The 15,445-nt window shown below is 40.0% G+C and overlaps 1 protein-coding gene across 4 annotated transcripts in view; it reads left to right on the top strand.

Moving 5' to 3' along the window:
* Positions 1 to 15,445, top strand: part of DOCK4 (dedicator of cytokinesis 4) — a 397,340-nt gene that overhangs the window by 341,872 nt on the left and 40,023 nt on the right. For all 4 annotated transcript variants that reach the window (XM_038397445.2, XM_038397456.2, XM_038397428.2 and 1 more), the window contains 3 exons: positions 810 to 870; positions 5,614 to 5,707; positions 14,014 to 14,162. In XM_038397445.2, coding sequence (XP_038253373.1) covers positions 810 to 870; positions 5,614 to 5,707; positions 14,014 to 14,162 — 304 coding nt within the window. The remainder of the gene's footprint in view (positions 1 to 809; positions 871 to 5,613; positions 5,708 to 14,013; positions 14,163 to 15,445) is intronic.

Below are 15,445 nucleotides of genomic sequence, written 5' to 3'. Positions count from 1 at the left end.
GACACTACAGGTACATATAACAAGAGACCATTCCTGGCTGAAGAGTTTAAATCTAAATAGACAGCACAGAGAAAGGAGGGAGAAAGGAAGTATCATTACCCTCATTTTTATTGATGTGGAACAGAGGCACAAAGGATGACTTGCCCAAGGTCACCCAGGAAGTCTGTGACAGAACCAATCATTGAATCCAGATCTCTTGAGTCCCAGGCCAGTGTCTTAACCTCCAGAGCTGATATTGTGTTTCCAGACCCTAAGGCAAAGGTCCACACATCAAAATCTATCATGGTTGTCATCCTTATTTACAGTTTGAGAAAAGCTGAAGGATTTAGTTGTCATGGAGACTGAACTCTTAACTTCTAGAGAAATGCCAGTGCTACATCTCTTCTGTGGATAAATAGAACTTCAATCTCCTGGATTGTCAGTCCAGCACCTTTCAAAGCACTGCATTCACTGGCAGTTTTATTTTTCCTTAGTAACTGTGTGGGGGTAATTTCCATCATTTTAATGCAAGGCTGTCATGCTTATACTGTTTTCCTTTATGTGTTGTCATTAGTGGCCCTACATAGCTTTATCTTAACTTTTGATCTAGAGGTGGAATATACAGCCCGTGCAAGCAAGAAAAAGGAGACGTGAGGTCAAACGCATCTGGATCTGCTTTCTGGCAGTGCAGAATGCCCTGAGGCTGTATTGTTTTAATTAGCTTGCTTCTACTTAATTCTGTTTTATGAAATGTGTTTCTTGTTCAGAGGGGAAAAACTGTATTGTCCCATAGTGCAAATGTTCTGACTTTTGTTACATTTTATTTTTAGGGACTGCATGAAAATGGGAGAAGTGGATGGTAAAAAGATTGGCTGCACTGTTAGCCTGTTGGTTTGTATAATAATCTTTATCTCTCTCTTATACTCAAGCAATTAACCTTACATAGTAAAAATCTATACATTGTATGAGAAATATATTTTTACTAACCTACTCCTCAATGCACGGTGCACTCCAAACGGCAGGTGTAATTAATGCCAGTAAATTCATAAAGTACATTTATACCATCAAATATGGATGGTATTTAAATACATACTGTTATAGTTCAGAATAATATAATTTGATGGTCTGACTACAAGTTGCTGGTATGATACAATAGTTTAGAGCCTGATAGAATAGAATAAAGTTCAGGATATTTCAGAATGAAGTTGATACAGTTTTCTTGTGCTTTTTTCTCAGTGTTCATAGTGAGACTCCCCCTAGTATCAGCTCTAGGAGTTTAATAAATCTTACTAGAAAGTAACTTTCATAGAAAATTCAAACCAAAGATTTGTAGATTCCTGCAAAACTGATTAATTTCTGTGGCTTGTTTAAAAATACACAACAAAACTTGCTTGTATTCCTACCTCTGTCCTCTCATTTTCTCAGCAACAGGCCTCAGCTACTCATATATAAAAAATATTTTTGAGGAGTTGATATACCTATTCCCCTCTCAATAGAACTAGAAAATGTTTCTCTGGGCCTGCTGTTGTCACTTCTCATGGACCTTGATCTCATTTTAGATTTGAGATACACCCTCCCACCATCCAATATGCCAAGAATGTACTGTGCAAATTGTGAATCCCTATTAATATTTTTTATTAATTCTAATAACCTATTAGTGAGAGTTTTGATCCTAGGCCAAGATTCATTGAGAGGCTTTGAACTTCTGTGAACTTCAGAAAGTTTCAAGTTTTGTTATGGAACCATGCAACTGTGCTGATTTAAGTGGTAACTGAGAATTATAGGGCATAAAGACAAATCTAATTATTAGTTATTCCTGGAGAAGTTTTTGAAGGATAAAGGATTTCTTCTATATGAGCACAATACTCTCCAAATAGTAACAGTATACATAACTTGATTATGGGACAACTTGCTTATTATCAGGTTACCCAGCATGGTTTAAAAGGAAGTAAAAACATTTGGTTATTTGCATTCTAAAGTCAATTTTTACTACAAGAAATGACCCATAATTTGTATAAAATGAACACACAAAAATAGAGCAAAGCAAACATGGAATACTCTAACAGCATCCTTGAATGGGATTTCACAAACTGTAGTGATCTCTTGTCAGTTTAAGAAATATTTTGTGATTCCCTTCACCAGGACAACTTAAGCCTAACATCAGTAGGCAAAACTATGTATCTCTAACATACTCCAAGAATTAACTAATTTTAGAGTATGAAAGGTGAACCTTCATTATGCAGAAAGTACACAAATTTTAAAACACTATGATGGATGAGCCTATCGTGCTTTCAGAAGATGTTCCGCGCAAGGTGAAACTGAGGAAACACACTGACTTTAATCGCTGTCAGTCAGCAGGAGGCAATGGCACTTAATTTTTATCGGCACTGTTGAAAAGAAACCTGACTTGCAAAAGCAGGAGGGTGGAAATGGCATGGAAATTGAGCTTTCAGGGTCCTACACTGAACTTAGGTCCTACACCTCCAAAGAAACATCCAGAATCTTCTGAGTTCCTGCCTAGAGAAAGTCCATTGCAGCATCTTGTCACAGGAAAGGTCTGTCATTTTGCCTTTCAGTGGCACAATCAGTGCTGCCATGTCAATTGTATCTTGGATGAAGCAGTTAATAATCCATTTATTTCCCCTCCCCATCCCCCCAAGGGTCACCTGGATCTGAAGTTCTCTAAGATGCTGATGGTTCTTGAACAGCTGCCCCTTTCTCTTTGTGAATGGTGAAACAAGGGAACAGCTACAAATTTTTTTTGTGCCCAGGAAGGCCAATTTCCAAGTTCTGATGAATGTTCCCACCCTAATGTGCAGAATAGTTATATTCCAACCACAGAGAAGGTTTCAGCTTGCTTAAGTGCCCTGAGATGTCAGCACAATAGGCTAATGTGCTACACAAGATGAATTTCTAAAGATTGCTGAGGGAAGCCTGCGCTTCTGCTCTTAATCTGAAAAGTCAAATTGTCACTCAACTGCATGAGAGCCACCCCACTTCAACTTAGAAGAGGAGTTGCTGGTGAAATAAATTCATGTCCACCACAGAGCAATGCAAAAAGTCAAGAATTTACTGTATGGCCTTCAATGAAGCTTGCTCCTTCAACAGCTTCATGAAGGATTAGGTATTTTTTTCAAATATTTTCTTAGCAGAAAGAATGTGACTGATATACAAAATTGTAAAGCCATGCATCATTAAGTGCAGTGTTTTCGTTTTATGTGACCAGACTACTTGCTATTCTTAAACCTCACTAACTTGATATTATCCATGTAGATTGTAATACACCATTCCCACTGAATGTGGCAATTTTGGACTGTTTCCTAAAGTGTCTCAAATTAACATTCTCCTGAAGCGCACACTGTCACAGTTTTACAGCACAGCAAGTTGTCTTCAGCAGAATTATCGGTCATGTCTGATGAACTCTAAGAGCTTTATCACACCAGACATGCTGTTTGACTCATCAAGTTGAATCGCTAAGTGCTTTTTTTAAAGGACTTGTTCTGAGACATCCTGAACCATGTCACTAATATGGGACAAAAACCAGTTTTATTTGACAAAAGTACTTTTTTTTCAGTTTGGTAGGTGCTACAGGCCCTATGAATTTTGAAACCATATCTACTGTGCAGGGAATTATAAGATTTTCTGCAGGGGTCTGTGCTTCACACGTCATGTGATTCATAGAGATACTACCTGAAAAAGGACATTTTTGTTGACATTGCTGCTTCGAAAAAGTAGTGTTGAATTTTTCAAGCTCTCTAGTTTTTGCTGGAAAAAAATGTCCCTATTAATGGCTGTCTAATTACTAAATATTACCTTTTTTGAAGGTGTTATACTCTTCATAGACTGCACATTATGGCTTAGAATGATTTGATGAAAAAACATGTCGCATATTTCTCATTATATTTGCACACATTCTTTTTATTTTCTGAGCTGTTAATGGAGCAACTTGCCACTGTCCATTCCACAGAATGTTCTATCTCCAGTCAGAAATGAGCTTCAACAAAGACCTGAGTAACTTATGCAATACTGGTGCGTGAGGAGCAACAGAGCTCTTAGTCCTTAGCAAGTAGAGCCAGTCTGGTATTACAGTTCAGTGCCACGTCTTGTCATGATCTGCATGCATGGATACTTGCACTTCACTGGTGTTCTAATAACATTTTTTAATGGGCCTGTAGCTGTTTTACATTCCAGGCACACATGCAAGTACAGCTTTAATATTTTGTCTTTTTTGTATTTTATCAGATGCTCCAGCAGCTGCTGCCCTGCTAGCTGTGCTTCTCAGACTATAGTAATATGGTGGCCTTGAAGGAATATGCAATTGCAGAGCTCGTGTTGTGTCTTCATTTTTATCAGTTTAAAAATATACACTTATTTTTGTAACATTTTACATTTTTTATCTGACTTCCTACAACAACTTTCTCTGAGATTCGTTGGCAATGCTCCTTCCCACCTTCCTCACTTTAGTGATTGTAACCCACGGTTTGGGAATCTGTGGTCTAGAACAAGAACATTCACAGTTTATTCCAACAGAGGGGCTCACTGGCAACTTGCTGAGAGCCCAGAAGAAATGCACAATAACGTGGAACCTATCACAATCTTGAATGTGCAGGGGCACCCTGCAGCATCAAGGTTGTAGCATGCAGTGATATCTTGATCTGAACAGACCAGTCACAAAATTAAGCGTTGCATGCTGGGACCTGTATGTGCATGCTCTGCAATTCTATCTTCAAGATGACAGCATTTACGGTGTATGGCGTAAGACACCATTCTCCTATTGCTGGCCTTGGAATACCTGATTTAGGGCCTATACTACTCTATGAACAGAATCAAATATTGAACATCATGGACTAAAGTTTCAAAACTGCATGCAGGACTTTATTTACGTGACACCCATGTCAATCACTAACAGTGACACATCTAAAAATCCCCAGTAACTCTGAAAACCTGATTCTACATCCTTCAACATTAGTTCAAAATAGAACTTTTTTTATATTTAAGACATGGTATGCAATAGCCATGCATCAGTTACCAGTTTCATGAGCATAAGCCAGAGCTGAAGAAATCACATTTTCTTTCAGGGTTATTTTGGTTTTTACACTTGAATAGTTCTTTGCAATCCTGCCATTGTGCTATCACAGTAGCATAGGTATTTTGTTAAAATATGAATACAAAAGCCAGAGTGCTTTCAATTGTTTAAATCAATGTAGAGCTTTCAATGAGACATTAAATGGCTTCAGTGGGGCTTGATAGAAGTACAGATGTATTTTTTAGATAGCTGAATTGGTATTTTTGAGTAAAATGAGTCAAATAGATAAAACATTATGGGATTTTAGTTCTATCAGATTCTGACTCTTGTGCAGAAGAATAATTTTAAAAATATTCTGGATATTATGATTGTTCTCAACAAAATGTAAGAGGCTTATTTATAAGGAACTACATGTACTGACCTTTATAGTTTGCCCTTGTAAACATGCAACTTCTTGAAATTTGCATGTATTTCTGCAACATTAGGTTTGATGTGTATGTTCTGTACACTTAACAATTACTTCCAGCACCAATTTTCAGCTATTTATTCTACCATTTTACATTTTCAGAAACATTTTGTTTAACCACCTATATCATTTTTTATTGCAGAATTTTTATAAGACTGAACTGAATAAGGAGGAGATGTATATTCGCTACATCCATAAGCTATATGACCTGCATCTGAAAGCACAAAACTTCACAGGTAATTTTTGTATATGCAACCTAGGAAAAAAAATATTTAGAGTTAGATTGTGACTTATGCCCTTTCACGGTCATAGTGAGGTCATAGGCAATAAAATACCTCCTTTAACCCCTTTGCGGGTCACCTGGATCTCAGATTCAGACAAGTAAAATAGGAAGGGCTATTCGCCAGCTTACTGTCCCCACAGCAGGTGGGCAGCGAATATGCAGAGCCTTGGCTCTATTTCATCCACTTCCCCTACTTGCTGCCCGGAGTAGCTGTGCTACGTGGGGTGGACAGTAACTTACTGTTGGTATAAGACAGCAATAAATTTATTACTCTTTCGCACCCAAGAACAATAGGATTGAAAGACAGAATTGTGATTGACCTGTCTCTCTCTGAGTCACAGTGCCTCTTGGCATTACTGCTGGGTTGATGTGGCTAATACCCACTCCAGATTGTGTCTCCAGTCACAGTTTAGCCCATATTGATTCACAAAACTGGCTTGGAGTTAAATGAGGCAACTTATTTTTCATTCTTTCTGTTTAATCGTTCAAAAAGAGTGTGAAGGGTTGGGCTGGTCAAATCACACGTGTTTGTGCTCTGAGCCTTCACATGTTTCTGTCATGAATGAAGAGTGGAAATACCAAAGTTTTCTTTCCTGTTCAGATGAAGTTCTTTGAGCCAATACAATTCGGACATGTATTTCCAGCTGTATTCCATGCACTGCTGTGATTCCATGCAGATAAGAAAAAATGGGGACATTTTGCATTCTTAACACATTTAAATTGATTGTAAAACAGAGAGAGAGAGAGAGAGAGAGAGAGTTTGGATTTTCTCCAAGTGGTGTATTTCCCACTATTTGGCACCATTCATTCATTTATAGATTTTAAGGCCAGAAGGGACCGTTAGATCTAGCCTGACCTCCAGTTCATACATCACAGGCCATAGAATTGTACCCAGGAAATTGATATTAGTGCTGGTTCATAATGCAGTTATGTGGTCACTTCAGTGACCTGTTATTTTTTTGAAGTCCCTACATAATTGCATTCCAAAATCTAAACTTCTGTTTAAAAAAATAAAAAATCTTTTCACCCTTATGGTTTCAACAATACCCTTAAAAATGTGAAGGAATGTAACCAGTGCCATTATGTCTGCCAGAGTCTTCATGCATCTCATACAGCCATTGTTTCAAGCAGTCTGAACTGCTTCAGTTCATCTGAATGGGGAATTAACTCTGAAGCCTGATATGGTCATTTAAATGTCAATGTTGTTAACTATGTTGCTGTTGGTTTCAGTAGACGCAAAAGATAATGTATTTATCCATTGTTGTACATACAACATTGGATGCACAACAGTGGTATTTATTATTGTTTGGCAAGTAGATGCTGTAAAGTTACTGGAGTGGGTAACAAAATATTCTTCTTCAAGTAGATGCAGCTGTGTATTCTACTTAAATATGGGCACACCCAGCACTCCATAGCCAAAGAAATTTGCCTAGCAGTACCTGTAGGGACAGTGCTCATGCCCTGCAGCTCAAACCCCGCCCCATGATCTCGTCAGTTCCATCTCACCATCCTTGACTAGAGCTGAAGCTCTGTGTGATGTTTTTATCTCATGCTTTCAGTCTGTTTTCTGATTAATTTTTTTTTTTTTTGTGTATAGTAGTTAGGAGTATCTTAGGTTAAGTTTAGTGTTAGTATAGTACGGGCATTAGCTGGCCTGTGCAGTGACTTCACCGGGGTTCAAGCATTGCCCATTGTGAGGGGCCATTCCCCAACAGAGATCCTCACATGAGGGGCTTGTTGTGTCTCAGTGAAGGACACGTTAAAGGCAGATGAAGCGCTGGTAAGTAGTTCATGAAAAGGACTCAAGTGGCGAGACACCCAGTATTTCATGATCCCCAAGCCCAAGGGAGGGATGAGACATGTCTTCAACCTTTGCAATCTCAATAAATACATCAGATACATGAGATTCTGTAGGGTAATCCTATTAGCTATCCTCCCTGTCTTAAATCACAACAACTAGTTTTCTGCCCTGGACCTTCAGGACACATACATAGCAATCCTGCCAATCTTCAGGAGGTTCCTCAACCAATACATCATGCTGCCTTTCGGCCTGTCTTGCACTCCCTGCATTTTTACCAAGCGTATGATTGTAACAACATACCTCAGGAAGAGGGTAATTCATATCTTCCTGTACCTCAACCACTGGTTATTGAGGGCAAGTCCAAAGAGGAAGTCCTCTTTCATGTTCATTTTACACTACCTTTAGTTGATCATCTAGGTCTCATCCTAAAAAGTGGGAAATTAAGGTTGGTTCCAACTTGAAGAATTGAGTTCATTGGGGCCCTGCTAGACTCTGTGAGCTCAAGAGCATTTCTGCCAACTGACCAATTCCAGGAAATTCCCCACCTATGTCTGGAGCTGCAATCTCAACCCTTAATCACAGCCTAGGCTATATGGTTGCAGATCCACAGCTAGTCCAATATGCCAGACTACACCTTCATCCTCTTCAGAAGTGACTGAAGTCAGTCTGTCATCTGATTCATCATCCCTTGGACAGGCTTGTCCACCAATCCTGGACTCCTTATGGTGGTAAATGATTCAAGATAATGTGTCCCAGGGCATTCCTTTTGCTCAGTCCCCACTGACCAAGACTGTAGTCACCAATACCCCCTTAATAGGTTGGGGAGCACATCTGGGATTGCTGAAAGTTCAAGGTCTGTGGTCAGAACGAGAAGCTTCTCAGCATATCCATGTCCTGGAGCTTCGAGCCATCTACAATGCCTGTCAGACCTTTCAGGATCACATCAGGGGCTCAGTGGCACTCATCCTCACCAACAATACTGGTGCAATGAATTATGTGAACAGGTGATGGGGGAGAACACTCCAACATGCTGTATCAGGAGGCGATTAGGCTATGGCAGTTTTGCATTGGGGAAGATGTTACCTCCACAGCCAATCACTTCCCTGGGATACAGAATCACCTGGCGGATCACCTCAAACAAAATTTCTCCTGGAATCATGAATGGTCCCTGAAGCCAGTGTCGTGCAGTCCGCCTTTGCAGTTTGGAGTATTTTGAAGGTCAGCCAGTTTGCCATGAGAGAAATAAGAAATGTCATCTGTTTTGCTCTCGAAGGGGTCTCCGTTCAGGCTCTTCTAAAATCAAAAGTAACCTGCAGCTGCACCCTAAGTTTTTATCCAAAGCAGTTTCCCAGTTTCACTTGAACCAGACTATATATTCACCAGTGTTCTTCGCCAAGCTGCATTCAACCCCAGAGGAAAAAATGTCTTCACATATTGGATGTCAGGTGATGTTTAGCTTTTTATCTGGAAAGGACCAAATCTTTCCACGCCTCATCTCATTTGTTTGTTTCCTATGCAGACCAAATGGAAGGTCAAGTGGTCTCTTCACAGACAGTCTTCAGGTGATAACTTCCTGTGTTATGACAACATACGAAGTAGCCTGGGCTATGCTGCCTCAAGAGGCGTGAGCCCATTCCACAAGAGCCCAGGCGACATCCATGGCATTTCTAAGTGACATTCCTATGTTGGACATTTGCATGGCTGCAACTTGGTCTTCTGTGCATGCTTCTACAAACTACTATGCTATCATTGCTGCATCCAGGTCAAATGGCAAGTTTGGGAAGGCAGTCCTGCAGATTGAGTCCCACCTCCTCTTAGTCTTGCTTGTGAGTCACCTTTGTAGAGTACATTGCTGCATCTATTAAAAAAAAACAGTTACCTATCTGTAACGGTTATTCTGTGATGCAGATGTGTATTCCATGACTGACCCTCGGTCCCCTCTGATTCTGAGTCTATATATCTGAAGTTCGATGTGAAGGAACGGAGGGGGTTGGGGTGGTGCTCCCTTATAACGCCAGCGGCTGGGCTATGGCCACAAGGCGTGAGCACTGCCCCTCTGGTACTGTTAGGCAAAGGTCTCCAGCTCCAATATGCTGGGCATGCAGACACCTAAGTAGAATACACATCTACATCACATCACGAAGATCTGTTTTTTCAGTTGCCTCACTCTGAATTTAATGTCACATTAGCCTCTGTCCAAAATGAAGAAGGAAATAGATCAATCACCTCCCCTGTATTAAAATACTTTGGATTTGCAAAATCCCAAACTGACCTTCTGCCATATGGGTACTAGAGGCCTCAATCCAGCTGGCATCCACTCAGCCAAAAAAACTCCAGCTTTTCTTCAGTAACTTTTGCACATTGTAATTATGAGTGTTTAATACCAAAACCTGTAGTACATTAAAAAGTCATTAGGAGACCAGTTGGGCAAGGTGGAGTTGTGAACAGGATACATGAAGCATGGACTTCCAAAGGTACAAAGGAGAGAGGATTTCTTTAATTCCACCATACCTGTATGGCCTCTATATATATTTAGAAGACTGAGAGGTTGTATTGAGGAGAGTTTTTGGTGACCTTGCTGCATAACTTCAGGGACCTTCTCATATAATTTGGGCATAATTACCAACTAGAAATATATGGTTGCCACAGACATGATTTTTGTGACACAACTGTGACTTTTAGGTTTTTACATAACAGGTTTTAATAACCCACTGAGCAAGGCATGTCAATGGATCCTTAACACACTAGTTTCTATATGTGTGTCCAATATAGTGTAAGCACTGATTGTGCCCTAATTTTTTTAATGTTTTTTAAACTATTCATTTCTTATTTTAAGCAATATTTTGCTCAAAATAATGCCTCCATGGCAGGTTTTCATTTTTTTATAGATCTTTCTTTCTTTGCCATGACACTCAGTCAGTCTTATTTAGTACTACGTGATTAAGGAACGATTGGCCTCAGTCCATGACAAAGAATAGAAACAGTCCTTACATTGAAAAGCAAAGGTTCATTTAGTCCATTCCCTTGCCTTACATATTGATGTTCGGTGAAAAGAACACACATCGAAGGGTTAGTTTAACCTTGACCCTTGTCAGTTGCATGGGGACAGGAAGTAAAGTTCACTCTCTTACCAGCACTCCAGTGTGTTACACTTTTAATTTATCTAGTTGTATAGTTTTGTTCCAGTGATGAAGGCAGCTTTCTCTTATTCTCATTTATTTTATCTGTCTTCACAATATGGTTTACAAGACAGGTTCACATTCTAATGATTCTTTGTGAGAAAAGGCCTTTTAAAATCTAATATCTAGCATAAATCTTTCCTTCCACAGCTTCCAGTCATAGTTACACGTTTAATCCCCTTGTGGGTAGAACATGTAATGTTCTAGTTCCTTGCGTGTCCCCTTCAGAGACCTCAAAACTGGAATGAGATAACCTTTCAGTTTCCATTACTTGTGGAAGTGTTTAACTCTTTGAACCTCTTCAGAAAGATTTTTCCATATAATAATCAGCCCCTCTTGTTTGCTTTCTTTTGGGGCATGGGGAATTTATACACACGTCTGCCAATGGTGTTAATAAGTTACTTATATATAATACAATTTGTCTAAGAACTCACTAATACAGATTTGTACTACAGAAATCTTCCGAAGCTAAGTCATTCCATGATGTAAATTGAAAAGGAAAGGAACACTAAGAAGTTTTCTTTGTAGTGCGTATTTAGATTGAGTAGTTCATTAGCAATAAAGTCAAGCTGTATCAATCTTATGGCAATTAGTTTTAAATACAATTATAAATAAGTATATTGGACACCTTAAATATAAAATTACATGCAAAAATTATATTAAAGTAACATTTTTAAGTTGCAAAGACAAGCACTCAGAAGTTAAGAAATGCCAGAACTAAGGTTGCCTACCTTAGGCAATCACTACGCACCTTCCAAAGCCTACAACAAATGAAGCAGGGGGTCCTACAGACAACAGTTTCCTATACTTCACAACCCTTATGCATTCCCATAGCATGGTCCATCATGTACACTGAACTAGGCAGAGGAAAAAAATAGTATGTGATCATGTAATTAAAGACTGTATCCTAATGCATACATACAGGAGGGCCAAATGAAGATTGCACAGACAACCTTAATTCTAGCATATCCTAACTTTTGAGGTTTGACTTTGCAATCTTAATAATGTTCTTTTAACACAGTTTTATGTGTGTGTAATTTCCTAGGTTTTTAAAAAAGCAAACCAAAAAAACAGATTCCACTATGAGGATCATCAACTGGGTTAGAACCTTTAGATCCACAGCCAGTTCTTGCCACTGAAGCTAACAGAGTAACTGATAGAGGATGACAGGTTTCAGAGTGGTAGCCGTGTTAGTCTGTATCAACAAAAAGAACAAGGAGTACTTGTGGCACCTTAGAGACTAACTAAAACAAAGTGGGTTTTAGCCCATGAAAGTTTATGCTCAAAGAAATTTGTTAGTCTCGAAGGTGCCACAAGTACTTCTTGTTCTTTTTGCTGATAGAGGATGACAACTTATTACTGCTATGTGGACCAGCAGTAGAGGAGAATGAGACATTGTGCCAGAGGGTTTCACTGATATTTTTGACACCAGGGGAATGTTGAATCTTGGGTTTCATTGCAGGCTCAGGGGAGTGTGTTCTAGTGGGCATAGTTCCCTCGTTCCTCCCAGCCCTTATCCCTTCTGCCCTGTACCCTTCAGCCTGCCCCTCTACATGTTCTGGTTTTTTACCCCAGCTCTTCATGCCAGTGACCTCACCACCACCTTCCAGTCCTGGTTTCTTTGTCTAGACATTGCCAGTTTCTGCCCCTCCTCTTGTTTTCCAATCTTTTATATACCCCTTCCCCCACACTGGCTCCCAGTCCCAGTTTCACTCCTGTTTCTCCCCCCTTTCCTAGTTCCTAGTCTTCTCCTTTTCTCCCCCGACTCCTTGACCCAGTCTTTTCCCTCTACTCTTTCTTCCCCCAGGCTCAGCTCCTCACCCTTCTGCATTCTAATCAGTTTGTTCCTCCTCCTTCTCCATGCTGCTGAGGGAACATTGAGAAAACAGGAGAGGCAGTCTCCCTGCTCTCCGTCCAGGTGCCTGGCAGCAGCCAGGATTAGCAATTGCAGGGATAGTCCTGCTTAGACTTTGTAGTGAACAGTGTAGATAGAATCTTTGAAGAAATTAGGTGCTACACTCTAACAAGTCTCTACGGAGCATCTAAGAGTTTTCAGTGTCTTATAATTTGGTCATTTTTATGGGAATGGCAAAAGACACATATCTGACACAAAGGCCCATCCCTCTGCCAAATTCCAATCCATACTCCAAAGCACAGCGAACCTAGAGCTTCTCAGCAAAACAGTTGTAAGAACTTTTTTAACATGGGCAAAACAACATATTTGCCCCTAATCTCATTCTCAGTAATGGCTGGGCCAAAACTTACAAAAATATTCAGCCTGAGGTAGACACCCAGCTTAGGAAATTTTATCCTGAGCAATTAAAGTGTGGCAAAGTTATAAGCAACTGAAAACAGCATATTATCATGGGAAGTGTAGAACAACCTTGTGCTATTAGCGCCCCTTATGATGGTTTAGGTAAAGTAGTTGTTCTATGCAGAGGTATAACTTTTTGAGAATATTGTGTGTGACAAGGCTCTGTCCTTGCCTCCGTGGGTCCTGCGTTTCCTAGCGGATTTTGCTAGCCTCAGAAGCTCACTGTGGCTCTCCACGTAACCCTTCTCTCACTAGCGATAAGGGTCACAGTCTACTGAGCCATTTTCATCATAAGCTAGCGAGGGAGGTGAGGAGAAGTTATCCTTCCTTGCACAGTCTCTGTTGTCTCCCAGTCTCAGTGATTAAACAGGGGGCAAAGGTGGAGGAGGGGAGCCCGGGCCCACCCTCTACTCCGGGCTCCAGCCCAGGCACCCTAATAGTATCAGCTATGGTAGCTGACCTTTTAGAAACATGAAATGTACAATTCCCTGGGCTACTTCCCCCACAGCAGCCCCCACTTCCTCAAGCTCCACTTCACCCTTACCTCAGGGCCTCCTTCCTTGTGCCTGATATGGTGTGTACTACTCAGCCTCTCCAACAGCACAACTTCTTCGCACAGCTCCTGACATGCACACCAGCCTGACTGGCTGGGAGGCTTTGAACTAGTTTCAGCCAGCCCCTGATTGGCTTCAGGTGTCCCAATCAACATAGCATTCTCCCTGCCTTCTGGAAAGTTCTTAATTGGCCCCAGGTGTCTTAATTGACCTGGAGCAGCTGTCATTTCCCTTAACCTAGTATCAGGCATTTGTTTATCCTGGAACTAATATATCTATCTCCCACTACTTTTCTATAGCCATCTGGTCTTGCCCCATCACATATGGTAGATAGTGGTTTAAATAACATGGCTTTTGAGGTATTTTATATTTTTCATGTTTACATATAACACTTTGTAACTTGTCTGACAGAGGCTGGCTACACACTATTGCTGTACGATGAGTTATTAGAATGGTCTGATCGGCCATTGAGAGAATTTCTAAACTATCCCATGCAAACAGAGTGGCAGCGCAAAGAGTATCTTCACCTTACAATCATCCAGAACTTTGACCGGGGAAAGGTAAGTGGGTTTAATTATCGATTTTTATCCTGAGTGGGTAGTAGGATTGTAAAATCACCTCCAGTTTTGCAGTGTTTATTTCTTATATCCAGTGACTGCCATTTAAAAGTTAGCATTTGCCATAAATTACCACACATGGTGTCTGAAATACTGTTGATTAGGACTTCCATAGTGCTGTTCAACTGGAAGTCTCAGAGAACTTTACAAAAGATAGTGTTTCCCCATTTTACAGATGGGGAAACTGAGCCACATAAGGACAGACACATGCTGAATTCACACAAGTCAGTGACTGAGTTGGGAATAAAACCCAGGTCTCCTGACTCTTAGGCCTGTCCTCTATCTACAGAACCATGCTGGTTCCCTTGAATAGCAACTGCAGCAGCAGTAATACTAATGATAATATTCAGATGTTGCTGTTGGTAAGTTTTAATGGTGACCATAGCTTTTGCCAATATTCAGAAATCTTATCCCAAATTAGACAGAAACCATTGCTGATTGGTTTGAAGACTGGCACAAATATTGGCCGCCAATATTATCTGGTTTAAAATTATACTCTCTGCTTAATTTTTTACTTAAATCTCTCTCCTCGATCGTTGATACACAAGTACAGATAGGTACACTGTAATTTTTTGTAACTGGTGTAATATCCATGTCAATTTTTGTAAGCAGTAGAATTAAAACTAATGTTGAATGCTAGTTAGCAATGAGTCAAACAATTTAAGGATACTCTGAGCTTGTGAAATTGAAAACTTGTTTTCAACCAGATTGTTCCTCTCCTTACTCCAAAAAAAAATCAAGGAAGGAATGTTTTTCCTAATTTTTCTACTCTTCTATATGTAAAATACATTTTATATAGGAACATATTAACCAGTTGAATAAATCCTATGTGCAGTGCTGGAGGAGATGGATATCATTTCATTCGTGATCTCCACCTTCTGCAGTGGCACAATGTGTCTTATCTCAAATGATTCCTTCTATCTGCTAACTCGGGAAAGATACAGTTTGACGCCTCAAAGAGTCCAGAAATTTAGTTAAGGAGTTTTGCCCTTATCAAGATACTGCAGACAGTGGGTATTATGTTCAAGTGTGTTCAGTAACTGGCAGTGCAGTTCAGTCAGCCTACAAAGAAGGAGCTTTAATAACATATTGTGAATTGTCACACAACAGGGGTTGTCTGCCTTATATTTGTTGGCTACTGGGAAATTGTATCAATAATAGAAGATACTTGGAAAGCTATTTGAAATTGCCACAAAGCATGATTCCTCTCTGTGTTGAGTATTTCT

This window comes from Dermochelys coriacea, chromosome 1, assembly GCF_009764565.3.
Source record: "Dermochelys coriacea isolate rDerCor1 chromosome 1, rDerCor1.pri.v4, whole genome shotgun sequence".
Lineage (NCBI taxonomy): Eukaryota > Metazoa > Chordata > Testudines > Dermochelyidae > Dermochelys > Dermochelys coriacea.
This window is presented reverse-complemented; position numbering and strand designations above follow the sequence as displayed.